The 14,829-nt window shown below is 57.8% G+C and overlaps 2 protein-coding genes across 2 annotated transcripts in view; both read right to left on the bottom strand.

Moving 5' to 3' along the window:
• The window catches only part of FLT4 (fms related receptor tyrosine kinase 4), a gene marked incomplete at both ends in the record, with an annotated part of 52,312 nt that extends 49,206 nt beyond the window's left edge, over positions 1 to 3,106 (bottom strand). The window contains one exon of the mRNA XM_080627270.1: positions 3,049 to 3,106. Coding sequence (XP_080483396.1) covers positions 3,049 to 3,106 — 58 coding nt within the window. The remainder of the gene's footprint in view (positions 1 to 3,048) is intronic.
• A 4,465-nt stretch (positions 3,107 to 7,571) lies between these two features.
• On the bottom strand, positions 7,572 to 13,107 carry LOC308226101 (zinc-binding protein A33-like). The gene is made up of 7 exons (XM_080627505.1): positions 13,018 to 13,107; positions 12,223 to 12,497; positions 11,503 to 11,598; positions 9,757 to 9,990; positions 9,332 to 9,351; positions 8,767 to 8,882; positions 7,572 to 8,667 (listed from the first exon to the last, which is right to left on the bottom strand). Exons 2-7 carry the CDS (start codon positions 12,493 to 12,495, stop codon positions 8,123 to 8,125), a joined length of 1,284 nt encoding a protein of 427 aa, XP_080483631.1. The 5' UTR covers positions 12,496 to 12,497; positions 13,018 to 13,107; the 3' UTR covers positions 7,572 to 8,122.
• Between the last annotated feature and the right edge of the window lie 1,722 nt (positions 13,108 to 14,829).

The following is a 14,829-nucleotide window of genomic DNA, read 5'->3' on the forward strand; positions in this document are numbered from 1 at the left end:
GGGGTTCAGCCATCACAGGACTTTCTGCTGCTCCCCACACCTACAGGACTCCCCCAGGCTCCCCAGTGCTTCAGGCTTGTTGCAGCTTCTCCCCACCAGTGGGGAGCCCCAACATACAGACCCCCCAAAATGGGGGTGAGGGGGTCACCCCCAGCTTGTCCCCATTGCTTGGGGCTGTTTCAGGCCAGCATGCTGAACACAAAGACACCATGTTCATTTGGAGATGCGTGTGCTGGACCAGCTCGAGTGGCTGGGGAGAAGGTGGGTGAGATGGGTGCTATCTCCAGGGCTCACATTGCTTCCCAAACCTGCTGAGAGATGGGCAGACTGGGGCACCCATCAAAAGCCCCCTCCTGCTCTGCAAAGCAGCCTCTTGAGCACTGCAGATGCCCTGTGCATCATCGGGAAACTGCTGCCTGGCCATGCTGCCGTTCCCATGGGATCCTGCTCTCCCTTTCCCTCCCCAGGAACTGCCCTGGGACACTGGGAACAGCCTGTTCCCTCCCTGCCGGCTGGGAGCACCTGCTCTTCCCACGCCAGCCCTGGCAAAACCCACATCAACGTGGGGCCAAGAGACACCCTAGGGACTGCGATCCGTGTGGAGCGAGCCCATGGGAGAGGGGCAGCGGAGTGGGGTGGGATATGCTGGAGGAAGCCCCTTCGCACCCTGCCTGTGTTGGCTGGGGACATGGTGCTGCTGGGGGAGCGTCACCCCAACCTGACGTCACACTGAGCTCAGCAGCAAGCTGTTTGTGCAGGCAGTGAGCCGCGGGGCTGTGTGCCCCGGCCAGATCCCAGGGCAGCAGTTGCAGCCCATTCATCCAAAACCATTCCTAAGCAGACAGTGGGGCACAAGGGCCATGGCTGCCCCCTCCCCGGGGACCAAGGGCTGCACCCCTTCCATTACCCACCTCCTCCTTGGAGGCCCTGGCTCTGCTTCATCACTAACAACGAACTGGGTTAAGCCAGAGCGGGGTTTGCTGTGCACTCGGGGGTGTTGCTGAAATGGGCCGTGTTTATTACTTGCAATAAAGCAACTGCTTCAAATCCCAGCTGCAAAGGAAAATGTTGCTGCTGGCACGGTCAGTGCGGGGCTGTCGAAGCACCCAGTCGGGAAGGTCTGTGTGACCTTAAAGGAGGGCAGGCAGCAGCAGCCAACCTAGTCGGCTCAGGTCCTACACAAGCACAGGCCCTTCCCTCACACTGAGGGCACATGCTCTTGAAAGCAGCAAGCCAGAGCCCACCATGGGATTATTTGGCAGTGGGGTGGTCAGCGCTGCTCTGCAGGGAGCACACGCTCCCAGTTCCTCTCCATCCTTGAAGCACTGTGGAGGCGGGATGTAGGGAGAGACTGTGGGCTCTTACACATAGCATCCCCTCCTAGCCCTGGCCCATTTAACCAGGTACCAGGGTGGAGGAACAAGCAGGATGAAGGGCCAGGACAGAGTTATCATGATGCTGAGATGAATATTTCACCCTTCCCAGGTAGAACAGTCTCACACCCTAATCCCTGCTTCCCAGGCAAGCCAATATTTTCACCAGTTGACATTACTGCTAACGAGGAATTTGTGTGTCCTTTATGCACTGACAAATTGGTCTCAGGTAGAACAGGAGAGGAAGCAAATCCCCAGAGTACAATCCCCTGGTTCAGCTCCACATCTCCCGTCGTCGCTGCACTAATCAGGCAACGCCGGAGAGCTTCAAAGCTCTGTGCTGAGGAGGCCCCACACATCACGCAGCCGCGCTGGCCAGAGCCTCCCCCAGCCCCGCACCTCTGGGGGATGAAAGAACCCGAGAGCAGCTACGCGATGCTTTACAAATTGCTAACAAGAGAGCTCCTGCCACGATGCCACCAGCAGCAGGTCCCTTCCTCCCCTGCCTCCCAGAGCTCCCCCAAGCTCCAGCAGCCTGGTGGGTCCTTCAGCCTGGTGGCACCAGAGCCATCAGCAGCATTTTGGGCAGAGCAGGTTGATGGTGCTGCTGCCGGTGATGGTGTCCATGCCGCATCTCTGCGGTCAGACCTGCAGCCCTCCCGTGAGCTCACTTCAGTGATGGCAGCAAATGCCACCAGTGACTGAATCACTGAGCTGAGGCTACAGAGAATTCTGTTTATGCTCCCCAAATTCACCTCCCCACATCACAAGCTTCCAGCATCACCAACTTTCTGTCCACCTTGCTCTGATACAGGTGGCAAATGCTCTACTTGCGTTAGCAGGAGCTTCCCCGAGGGGAAGCTGGTGGGGCTGGTGCCCCATCTCTGCTGCCCTGGCAGCACCCACACAGCTCTGCTCTGCCCTACGGTCTCTGCTCTCTGGACAGGCACTGCAGCCCCATCTCTGCCGCGGTCCCACATCCATATGACCCAAGCTGTGGCCAGGGGGCTTGATTCACTGCCCAACAGCCTTTTACCCCAGAAGCGCTATGGGAAGGAAAAGCACTTCACCAGGATCTGCTTTGGGTGACTTCTCAGGTGGACCAGAGTGGCCACTGACCACTAGCAGAGGCAACCTGGACGGCATTGCATGGACCACCACCTCCTCCCCAACACTCTGCCCGGCGCTCACAAATTAATGACCCCGCACATGAAAACCAAATACTCAGCGCATGGAGCCGGCCTCCAGCCTCCCCTCCCGGCCCGGAGAAACCCCTCCTGCGGGAGTCCCATGCGGCTTCCCCCTGCTCGCACCGAGCGGCACGGGCACGGCGAGTGCTCCCCACCGGTCACCCCGCGACCCGCAGGGACGGCAGCAGCGTCCTCCCGTCCTGTCCCGTCCCATCCTCTCTCTGCGGGGACGCGGTCACAGCCGTCGGGGACACCCGGGCTGGGGGACCCTGAGGCGGGCGGCGCCGGTCCCCGTCGGGGCTGGGAGACGCCGGGACACGTAGCGCTGGATCCCGGCACATCCCCGTCCGGGATGTGGGAGCCGCTACAGGCAGCGCCGGGTCCCCTCCCTTCCAGCGCTCCCGCAGGTGCGGGGCGGGCGGCAGAGCGGGCAGCCCTGGTCCGGTCCGGTCGGTCTGGGCAGAGCAGAGCCCCGCGGCGCTCACCTGCCTCCGAGACAATGCCGAGCCAGAGCCAGAGGGGCAGCGTGCAAACTCTCTTCATCTCCGGGGCCGCGGGCAGATCCGTGCGGGGCGATGCGGAGCGGTGCGGAGCGCCCCGCGCCCGAGCTCTGCTCCCGCCGCGCCCCAGCTACGGCGACGCGCGGCGGCGGGCGGGGAGCACCGGGGCCGTTTCCTTTTCCTCCGCCCGCCCGGGCCGCCCGCCGCCCTCCACCGAGCCCGCGGGGCGCCGGGCGGGCGGCGGGGCGGGACGGGGCGGGGCGGCAGGGCGGGGGCGAGGGGGGGCCGCACCTGCGGCACCGGGCACCGGCACCGGTGGTGTCTGCAGCCCCGCACATCGGGGTGCGGGCAGCCCTGCACCTGTGAGCATCCATCCATCCATCCCCTGCGGCTGGGTGCATGGGTGAGCATCCATCCATCCATCCATCCATCCATCCATCCATCCATCCATCCCCTGCGGCTGGGTGCATGGGTGAGCATCCATCCATCCATCCATCCATCCATCCATCCATCCATCCATCCATCCATCCCCTGCGGCTGGGTGCATGGGTGAGCATCCATCCATCCATCCATCCATCCATCCATCCATCCATCCATCCATCCATCCCCTGCAGTTGGGTGCATGGGTGAGCATCCATCCATCCATCCATCCATCCATCCATCCATCCATCCATCCATCCATCCCCTGCAGCTGGGTGCATGGGTGAGCATCCATCCATCCATCCATCCATCCATCCATCCATCCATCCATCCATCCCCTGCAGCTGGGTGCATGGGTGAGCATCATCCCGCTGAGGCTGGATACAAGTGTGTCCTGAACCTGTGTGCATGGTTGTGCATCGCCCTTGCCCCATGTACCCATGAGCCCCCCAATACCTGTATGCATATCCATGCCACCATATGCCTTGCATACCTGTGTGCACCTCTGTACATCCCACTCATACCTCTCTGTATCTTTGTTGTGTGTATCTGTGTGCACACCCCAGGCTTTCATCCCAGAGGGAATGCACACAAACACCCTTTCACACTACTGTGCACACCCCTCATGTGAACACACACCTCTCATCTACTTGCATGCACACCTTCGTGCCTGCATGCACCCCGAAGCCCACAGCTCATGCCTATATCCACACACACCCTCCTGCACTCATCCTGCACTTCTAGGGCACACAAAGATGCCCTGTGTGCACACACTTGCACCCCTACTCCTTTGGGGTGCACTAGGGGCCCCACTCATGCTGTCTATCCAAGTGCACTGCCAGCAGCATGGGGCAGCTGTATTGACCCCCAGCATCATCACACGGGGCACACACCCCACCCCCTGCTCTGGCAGGTGTGCACCAAATCCCATGCACACGACCATGGCGTTGGCAGCAGAATGGGGCAGCTCCACGGGTGACAGTGGCTCTGTCTCGGTGTGAACTGACTGGGAATGTGCTGTGACGGCAGAGATTTGGGAATGCAGTGGCACAGTGGGCACAGCCCTGCCCAGCTGCCTGGCACCCAAGGAGTGCTGAGTGGATGAATTAACACAGCCCCACGCTGCACCCGGGAGGTTGTTAATTATACACGCTCGCAGACAGCGAAGAAAGAGCCTGAATGAGAACCACGCGCTCGTGGCTTTGAAAAGGCATGAAAACTTCTCGTGCACTCTGCTCTCCTTGCCAAAGCCAAGGCAGAAATCACCCCATCCCTCTCCCAGAGCTCTCGGAAGGGCTCCAAGCCACAGAGTTTGTTTTACCTGACTCCCCCCAGCCCTGTTACTGAGTTTTTAACCCTGAGAGCACTGACTGCATCACTCTTCAGCACGCTCATCTTGTACCACCTCCCTCCTTGATCCCAAAGGGGGAGGAAAGGAGCAGGAAGCAACGGTGTCCCCCCCACCCAGGTGAGTGCCCAAACCCCTGCAAGTTTCTGGAGAGCTTTTTAAACTCGCTATGATGACAGGGATAAACTGGGGACTGCACAGAGGGACCGCACAAAGGGGCAGCGCTGCCCATCACTGCAGGGTGATGAGCTGAGATTTTGGAGTCAGACCCCGTTCCACTGCTGGGGGCTGTGATCAGAGATGGAGCCATGGGGCTTCCTGTCACTGCAGCATACCCATGCTGAAGACCACTGTGAGCATCAGGGGGCATCGTGCACCTGAGAGGTGAGCAGCGAGGTGGTGAGGTGTGGGCAGTGATGGAGGGATGGATCACATCACACTGATGAGATGCTGGACAAAGCAGTCAAATGACTGCCTGGAAAAGCCGAGAATGAGATCAGTGGAGGCTCTGCCCTGGGTTTGAAGGAAGAGGGATCCTCTGGCACTCCCCAAATCAAGGGATTTTGGTATCCTGCGTCCATTGCAGCGCAAATGTGGCACCGTGCAGGCGGCAGCGGCCAGGACCAGCCCGTCCATGCTGCCATCTAACGGCAGGACAGCGGGGAGGGCTCGCCCCGTGACGACGGGGAATTTTCCATCACAAACACAGGGTGCCTGTGGGACCGGTGGGACCTTTCCATTGTTGCCGCCCTGGGAAACAAAAGGATCTTATTTTAAAATCTTGAGCCCCTTCCAGCACGTGGGGAGGACCCGAGGAAGCAGAGGCTTCCCCAAAGCACAGGATAAAGACACACAGAGCAAGGAGCTGGATGCTGCCCAGGCCCAGGGACAGCAATGGGAAAAGCAGACTGGGGTGGCTCTGAGGACACCCAGGGACAAGATGACAGGGTAACCTGCAAGGAGAAGACAGCCTGGTCCTGGGGGTAGATGGCAAGAGCCAGCTTGGGATGTGCAGAGTCCAGATGCTGGAGCAGAGAGGAGAGCTTCGCCTCCATGGTGCCCACTGCCCCATCCCCATCCCTCCTGCCTGAACCCAGAGCCAGGCTCAGGCGGTCACTGCACCCACATCACGCCTACAGTTTCTACTCCATGGTGCCGTGGTTTATCAGTGAAATGCACTCTTCAGACAGCATTTAACAGCAGGCAGCACTTCCTCACCAGGCTAAATCACATGTACAGCACCTCAGAGCAGTGTTCTCCCTGCACACAGGAGCTGCTGTACATGCTGCACAGTGGAGGGGCTCTGCCTGCCCCAAGACACCTGCCTGCAGAGCCAGGCAAGGATGTTATACCCTGAAATGCAGCTCTGCCTTGGAGCAGCACGCCACAGCCACCACACACAGCCCGGCAGGAGGAGGAAGGATGTGCTGCTTCGAAAGCCTACTCAGCCCAGGGATGTGGGACAAGCAGGTTTCGCTGCTCTCCAGCTCTGCTTTGGCAAGGGGAAGGTGTAGGAGGTGGGCGATGGCACTGGCACACGTTGCAGTGAGCAGCTTGCAGCCCGTGCCGCCACGCCGGCTCCCACAGCACACAGCAGCAGGAGCTGGGTGTGCTCTTTGCCTGCCTGTCCCAGCAGATCCACTCCTGCTCCCGCTGCAGACCCCACCTGATGCAGCCCAGATTCCCTTGCCTGTGGTTTCAGGTTGGTAGGGACGGTTTTCAGCTCCCTGCTGAGATCAAACCAGCATCACCTTCCCACAGAGGCTCCTAGCCCTTGCTGCAATGACAGCCCCACTCACAGCAGCATTTCCAAGCCAACAGCTCTTTCTTCTCCACTCTTATTTCAGCTGAGGCTGGGGACAGCAAGATGATGCAGGAGCTGGGAGAGGGGGTTGAGTGCAGCCCAGGGGCTCAGCATGGAAGGAGCAGAAACCCCTGATATCCCTTCCACATCCAACCCCCAAGCAGTACTGCATGGAGCAGCAGCTTCCCAATAACGGGGTCCCCTCTGCACCCGCTTCCACCCCATGCTGCAGAGCCCTGGGCACAGGAGGGCACATCTGCCTGCATCTTGCATGGGTTATCCTCCTCTCTGGCTGAGCGCAGCCACCTCCTGCCCCAGTACAGGCATTAGGCAACCCCAGAACTACAGCAGAGCTCAGCCCTGGCACACTGCAGTGGTGCTGCATAGGATGGGGAAATGCCCCTTGTGGTACCATGGGAAGATAGAGCCCCTGTCCCATCCCCACTAGGGATCAGCGAAGGACTTGCTTTGACAAGTGCCCTTCCCACAGCGCAGAAAGTGGAGCCTCTGCAGAGGAGGCATTTGCAGGCTCCAACCAGTGCCAGCAGTTGCACAGGACTGGGGTAGCTCTGGCTTCTGCTTTGACCCTGGAATGGACTTGAGTGGGATAAATATGATGATTCAAAGCACTCCATCCTCCTCCCACCAGCCCAGCTCAGGCCCAACCCAGCACCTCAAGTCAACTCCACAGACTCATGAGCAAGGTGCAGACGTTGCCAGCACCCCCCAGGCGCTAACTGCAGCAGCCAAATCCACCCAACTTGTGCTGCAGGTGATAGAGCCAGGGCTGGAGCAGGGGCCATGGAGCTGCTCTGCATCCCCAGGCCATACGTCCCAGTGCAGCAGATCCCCCCCAGCACGCAAGTCCTGAGACAAAGGGGTCTTTTCAATGAGCTTTAATAGTGACCGAGTGGAGGGGAGTGAAAGGGAGAGGAATGGAAGAGAAGGGAAGGGAGGAGAGGGGAGTGAAGGAAGAGAGGAGGCAGGAGTGGAGGGGAGGCAGCACCACAGTCCCAGACTGCAGTGGGTCTCCACACTGTGCACCGAGCTCCCTCTGCCGCCAGCCTATAGCCCTTCCCCACGAAGCCCTTTGAGCAGAGGAAGCCAACGGCTGGGATCCAGGAGTTCAGTGTCCAAAGGCACTTGATGGTGTTCGAGGACCGCTGCCCTCCCCCACAGGGTTTACACGTAAGAAGCATGGAGCAACAGGAGGTGCAAGCAGCCTGTGGCTGTGGCTACTGAACTGTGCAATGCTCAGGCATGGAAGGCTGTACTTCAAGGAGTGCCAGCACAGCACTCACAGCCCATGGCACAAAGAAGGCAGACAGGAGCTGGGAAAAAACTCATCCCCCTCCTTCCTCCAAAACTGAAACCAGAACAGCCCCTCCAACACCCGCATGTGTGCAGACTGGCCTCCTGTCCTGGGGAGCATCCAGCTGGCAGGAGCAAGGAGCCACGCTGGTGTCCCCAGAGCTCCTCCTTGTTCCTCACAGGGCCAGGTGGCAGAGGCGCATGGGCTCCATGTTGTCCTTCCCGTCGCTGAAGCAGGTGCTGAAGAAGGGGCAGTATCTGTCTGCAGAGACCTGGTGGAAGGTGAAGAGGTGGGACATGTCCCCAGCATCGAAGAAGGTGACGGTGCCCTCCCGGCAGTCCAGGAAGACCCCCACTTTGCGGGGGGGCCGGCGGGGAGTCAGGCGCACCCAGGGGGTGGTGGTGGCCCAGTACTCGGTCCTGTTCCGCAGGCGCAGTGTCCAGTAGCCATTCTCCGGGCACAGCTTGACCTTTGCTGCCCGGTCCACAGCCTCTGCAGCCACCCCCAGGTCCCACTTGGTTTTGCTGCCCACCCAGACCTCCCAGTAGTGCCGGCCACTGTCAAAGGTCTGGGAGCTCAGGACGTTGACACACTGGCGGAAGCGCTGGGGGTTGATGGGCACAGGCAGAGCTTTACTCCTCTCTGTCACCGCTGTCAGGTCTCTGGAGAAGATCAGGTTGGGGTGGGCTGACTCAGGGTCAAAGGTGAGGGGGGCAGGAGCTGTGGAGACAGCCAACATGGCATTTTACCAGCTGCATATTCCCTCTACAGAGCATCCCCCCCATCCAGCTCATCCATCCCTCACACCGATCCACTCACCAGGACAGATGGAGCGCAGCATCTGTCTCCAGAAGATGTACTGCAAGGGACCGCTGTGGCTGTCCTTGTAGTGCTCCAGGTCAAAAGCAGGCTGGGTCTCAACATGCACTGAAGGCCTGGGGCAGAGAGAGCAGCAGTCAAACCTCTGCCCAGAAAGGGAGGGAACAGGGACATGCCCCCCTATGGCAGTTCTAGCCCTCAACTACTCACAGCCTCAGACAAACCTGAACCTCAGGGTAAGTTCTGCAGCCCCGTGAGCTGTAAGAAGGTAAGAAAGGGCAGGGAGAAGCTGAAGCACTCAAAGACTGCGGCACAGCCTTGCTCCTGCCTGCAGCATGGACTGCTCTTGCACCCATTCCAAACCAGCATAGTCAGCCATCCTGTCACACATGCTCCCCAAGAAGAACATCCAACACATGCTGGGGTCAGCCCCCAGCTCGCACAGTACCAGCAGCTCACTGATGCTTTAAACGCTTGAGATAAGATCTGTTCCTGTGTGGTCTCAGCCAGGGACAGAGGTAAGCTTCTGAGAAGGGTATCGGCTTCTTTCACACCATACACATACCTGATATCCAGGCTCTCCACCTGCAGTGAGAAGCAGAGAGAATTAGCAGTCACTGTCTGTAATTCATGCAGCTGCACAAATAAGCTCCTTGTCCTGCCTTGGGCTTTCACACAGCAGAGAGAGGAAACCAACCTATTAGGACCCTCATCCTGGGGGAAACTGCCTGGGCATAGGGGCCAAGGCAATTTCACATGGGTGACAGAGAAGGAGTAAGGCTCCTGAGACCCACCACATCTGAGAGACCACTATATCCCTTGTGGCTGAAGCCTTCAGACTCCAAGAGATTGGGCAAATAATCTGGAGGGATGCCAGTGAGATCAACTTCCAGGTACAGCCTATTTCTGTCATTTAGGACTCTCTCCACCCCATAGTCAGATGTTGGAGCATCCCTCATCCTCCTGCCAGTGTCAGCCAAGGACACTCACCTCCAGCAACGACACTTCTTCCATCTTGCTCAGGGTGTGCTCTATGCGCTCAATGTCCCTCTGCAGCACTGATATCCCCTCCTCCAGCCCGCGCATGTTCCTGTGCAGCTGGGCCAGCGACTGTGCTTCCTTCTGGGCCAGCTCTGCCAGCACAGCTCTCTCCTTTTCCTCCAGGATCTGATGAAGGCAGGCAAACTCTGCCCGGATGTTGAAGTTCAGCTCCCCAGACACCTTCTGAGAAGGAAAAGGCAGATGAGTCTGGCAGCTAAAACACACAAACAGGTGCACAGGATGGCTCAAAAATTCCACCAATGGCTTGGTCACCTTAACTAGAAATCCTTGCACACAGCCACAGTGGGCACCCACAGTCCTCTCCCACACCACCAGGCTTGTGTGTAAGACTGGAGCTCTTTTGCTTTCCTGGAGCTGCAGACTCAACTGTTCAGGTTGGTTAGGATTTATTTCACGTCACACCAGGCCTCAGGCAGAGCTGGCTGACATTGGTAACTTGTTCTTTTTCTCTGCTGCCTCCACCTCCCAGGGCTGCTGTTTGTATGGAGGTGGGGGAGCTGCACAAACTAATCTCTGTAGATAAGGCTGATAAATCCCATTCAGCTCTTTCAGAGGTCACTTTTTTCCAGTTATTTGGTCAGCCAGCCAGCCTTGTGCTTGCTCTGCCTTCCTGCCTGTTTACAAGAGACAGCCAAAGACTTTCTATTTTCCAAATCTTCAAGCTTTTAAGCTCTAAGTGCAACCTTAGCCCTCATTATTTTCTCAGGGAGTGCTTCCTGAGATGCACATCCCTTTCTACCAGGAGGAAACCCATCTCCCTCAGACTATATCTGAAGCTCCATCAGCCCACACAACACCCCAGCCTCCCTTTGCTCCAGCAGGTGCTTGTGCTGACACACCAGAACCGCAGATGATGGGCATGGCCTCCCTGTTCAGGTCAGCAATTTGCTCCCGTACTCTTGAAACATCTCATAGTCAGCTGTTCCACTGCAACTACCATCAGCCACATGTGCTTGTTTGCTAATACTTCACTAATGTCAAAGGTCTATTCCAAGTCTGGCAATGGGATAAAAGTAATGAAACAGTGCAGAGGGATCAGTGACTCCAGTTAGAGGACAGTCTCCCATCAGTTTTATCTCACCTCTGAGCTACTTCAATTTTCCTTAAACTCTTCTTCCTTGGCTTTTAATACTTTAATGTCACTCAAGAAGGAAGTGCAGACAGCCTGTAGCTGTCCTTGCTTCATTGATCAGTGACAAGTAGGTGCTGCTCAAGCCCATAGAGAGCACTCAGGCTCCTCATATCATCTCAGAGCTTTGCAGTGAGTCCTTTTAACAAGGCCACCGCTCTTTGCAGTGCCAGCATTGTCACTGACCCAGCTCCTTTGGCTTTGCTGCCGCCCCTTCAGACACACAAGAGGATTTTAGAGCTTCCAAGAATTAACTCTCTCCCAAAGCAGCAGCACTGCAAGGCCAGAAGAGGCTGCTCAGCTGACAGCTTCCACCACTCACCCTGTCCAGGCTCTGCTTAATGCTGCTCCTCAAAGCCTCCACTGAACATCCAGTAGCAATGGACTTTGGCCTACATGCAGGGGAGCTTGTTTAGATCCCTACAGAAGTTATCCACCTAGATTTTTATAGGAAACTGAGCAAAATCCCAGCTGAAGTGATACACAGATCCTCTATAAACACTAACCTAGGAGCTGTGCAAAAAGCAGTTATCACAAGGCATTACCATCAGGCCACAGATATTTTCCTGTGTCACATGCTTCCTCTGCAAGAAGTTCTCCATCTCCTTCTGACGAGCTTGCAAAGCATTTTCCAGGTGCTTCTGCAGGAACAAGTTAAAGAAGGTGAGGAGACCATTCACTACTCTGCTGTGATTCAGGAGCAATCCTAAGTCCTGAGGCCAACATTAGAGGAAGGCTGCAATTATAAAGACAGTAAGGAGCAAAAAGCACCTGATGTACAGGCTTAAGAACTATGTATGTGTGCATACAACGAAAAAGATTTATTTTTAATAAATAACATTACTTATTATCACCCCAGGCTGGGAACTCCAGCCTGGGATATCTGTTTGTTGATAGTTTAAACTCTGTGTGCTGTGAACTGACCTGTGCAGGGACTGACCCCTCAAGCAGCGCACGCAGCCCTCACCCCCAGCTGCATGGTCCCTATGTGAGAAACGAGGCTGCGATGGAAGTCAGGCACAGCAGTGAGGGAACAAATGCAAGAGAAGAAAGCATCCAGAGGACAGAGAGCTGGAAGGAAACAAGGAGAGGGAAGGAATCAGGAAGAGACACAGATGTCACTGAACTCGGGGCAGGCGAGGCATGCATGGGGCTCCTTTGCAGGGGAACTGGCTGTAGGAAGAGGGAGTAACAGGCTTATGGTGGCCACATAAGGCTCATGTGGTACCTGCCCCTTCTCCCCTAGCTGGGCAGATGCCACTCACCTGCATCCTGTGCTGGTGCTCCACAGAGCCGCAGCGCCGCACCTTCTCCACCAGCCCCGACAGCAGGTAGTGGGTGCGGAAAGTGCGGCTGGGGAACTCGCGGCGGCACTGGGGACAGGAGGGGACGCGGGTGCCTCTCGCCCAGTAGCACTGGATGCAGGCCTTGCAGAAGTGGTGCATGCAGTCCAGCATGACGGGCTCGCTGAAGAGCTCGCAGCAGATGGCACATGTCAGCTCCTCCCGCAGGCTCCGGTCCTGGCTCCTGCCGGCCATCCCTGCTGGCATATAGGCCCCACCGTCAGTTGGCACCATTCCCAAATCCCCTTCCCTCGGGGCTAGTGCAGACTTTGCCTCTCCTCATCGCTGAGTGCTCTGGGACAGGGTTTGGTCACCAGATCTGCCCAGCTGCTGCCCTGGGTGTATCCAGCCCTGCAAAGCCCCAAGCGGCGGGAATTCCGGAGAATCCCCGGCACAGGGGCAGGCCTTTTGCCGAACAACTTTGTTTCCTGTTACTTCAGCAAAGCTACCCCCAGGGTCCCACAGCGCTGGCCCGTGCGCCCCGACAAGGCCCCAGGGAAGGCGTCACCCGGCCCTGGTCCTACTGCAGGGCCTGGCGGTGCCTGTGCTGCGGCCGTCCGGCTGTGAGGGGGCCCGGTCCCGGCCCCGGGCTGTAGAGAGCCCGCAGCATCTCCGGGCCCGGGTCTTGAAGTGCGGCGCCCGGGCCTTGAGGTGTGAGACCCAGCCTGAATCGCGACCCCCCGCTCCCATGGTCAGCCCTGATCCCCCGGCACCCACCGTGCTCACGGGCCTCAGTGCTTCGATCCCCACCGCAACCTCCAACGCCGAGCCGAGCCGCCCGCAGCCTCCGCAAAGGCAACCTCAACCTCGCCCCACTCATGGACTGACGCCCGCTCTGACCAATCGCCGTGCGGACTCACGGCCCACCCCTACGCTCATTGGATGGGAGCTGCGGGCGGTGGGAGGGCTTCGGCATGTGATGTGGTCACATGTTCGTGCGGGCCAGGGCAGAGGTGCTACGGGATCGCACCCCGCCAGTGGGAGGGTGCGTGTTGCGCTGCGATACGCTGCTCGGCACTGTTCTGTCTGCATCTACTGCATGGCATTGCATTGCTGACATTGCACTGCCACTGCACTGCACTGCCCTGCCGCTGCATTCAGCAATGCGAGCGTAGAAATGGGCAGCAGGAATAACCTGTCCTCTCTGTTCCCTGGCTTCCCTTCTCCAGGGGTCAGAAGCTCGCTGGAGCTGAGCCAGCTCTACAGGTCCCAGCACCTTGAAGTAGCAGCTCTGACCAAAGTCTCAGGGTCACTGGGGGAACAGGGTTTTGCGCTGTAATCACAAGGGCTGCAGGCTTGTCAGCAGGGGAAAGGAGGAAGGGTTTCATCCTTGTGTGGTCATCTGATGGTGGGCCCTGAGATGTTGTGGGAAGTGGCAAACAGTGGTGGACATGTGAGAAAAATCACAAGAGCTTTCAGTACTGGAAATAATGGGAACAAGCATGAATTGCACAGACTGTCTGTCTCCTAACCGCTGCTAGCATCTGAACATCCCCAACAGCGTGATGTGCGGGGTGCTGTCCATCTGCTGCCTTCCTCCTCCTGCTGCTGCTTTATGTTTTCTCATCATTAGAGCAGTGCAATTAGGGTTCCACCCATCTTCGTTTACTTGTCTGAGGGATTTTCCCAGGCTTTCTGTTGCACTGTGCATGCTTGCCCGCTGGCATGTGGCCACAGCAGCCCTGCTTGCAGGCATCAGCCTCTCCCTTGTCTCTACCAGCCCCTTGGGGTCTCATGCTCAGCCACAGCTCTGTGCTGATGGCTTGGAGCATCACTGACTACATGAGGAGCAATCTGTCCTGGGGGCTGCTGCCCATGGGGACAAAGCAGTGATGAGCTGAAGCTCCTTGTTGCTCACCGTTGCAATGCAGAGCCCTGGCTTAGGCAGCTCTGGGGGCTTTCCCTGGGGGTTAGGGGTGCCCCCAGGGAAAATCCTGAGCCCCAGGAAGTGCCATGGACAAGAAGGGAGGATGTGGGCTGCTGTGAAAGTGCTTTGAGGCCTTTGGGTAGTTAAGGAAGTGGCATCCGTGGACACTAACAAGATCAGGCCGTGCCCAAATATGCTGCCAGCCCCAACGCAATTATTCTGGGGGCTCTGGACCCCTTGTTGGGGAGAGCTGGACACTGGAGGACAAGAATCACTCACTGGGCAGGAATTGTCTCCAACAGGCTGAGCCTGCTCCCATTGCTGCCTTTCTTCCCTCTCCACAACTCAGTGGGATCCCTGTGGGAATGTCACTAGCTGGTGACACCAGGACCTAGGGGATGACACAGGGAACCAGGGATGACTGAACAGCCTCTGCTTAGCTGTGATTTAATGCAGCAAAACCTCATTCCTCACCTTTATGGAGTTTCGTGCATCCGGTAAGCTGGATCTCACTATGTAGATGGGCCGGGGCTTGCCAGGGGCAGTGACTGCTGCCAGCCAAGCGTGGCTAGCACCTGTGCAGTGGGAGAGGGGCTGGCATTCCATGGCATCCTCCCGCCACAAGCCAGCATTCCCTGAGAAATAGCTGGCTTTGAACTCTT

The sequence above is a fragment of the Psittacula echo genome (assembly GCF_963264785.1).
Source record: "Psittacula echo genome assembly, chromosome: 11".
Taxonomy (NCBI): Eukaryota; Metazoa; Chordata; class Aves; order Psittaciformes; family Psittacidae; genus Psittacula; species Psittacula echo.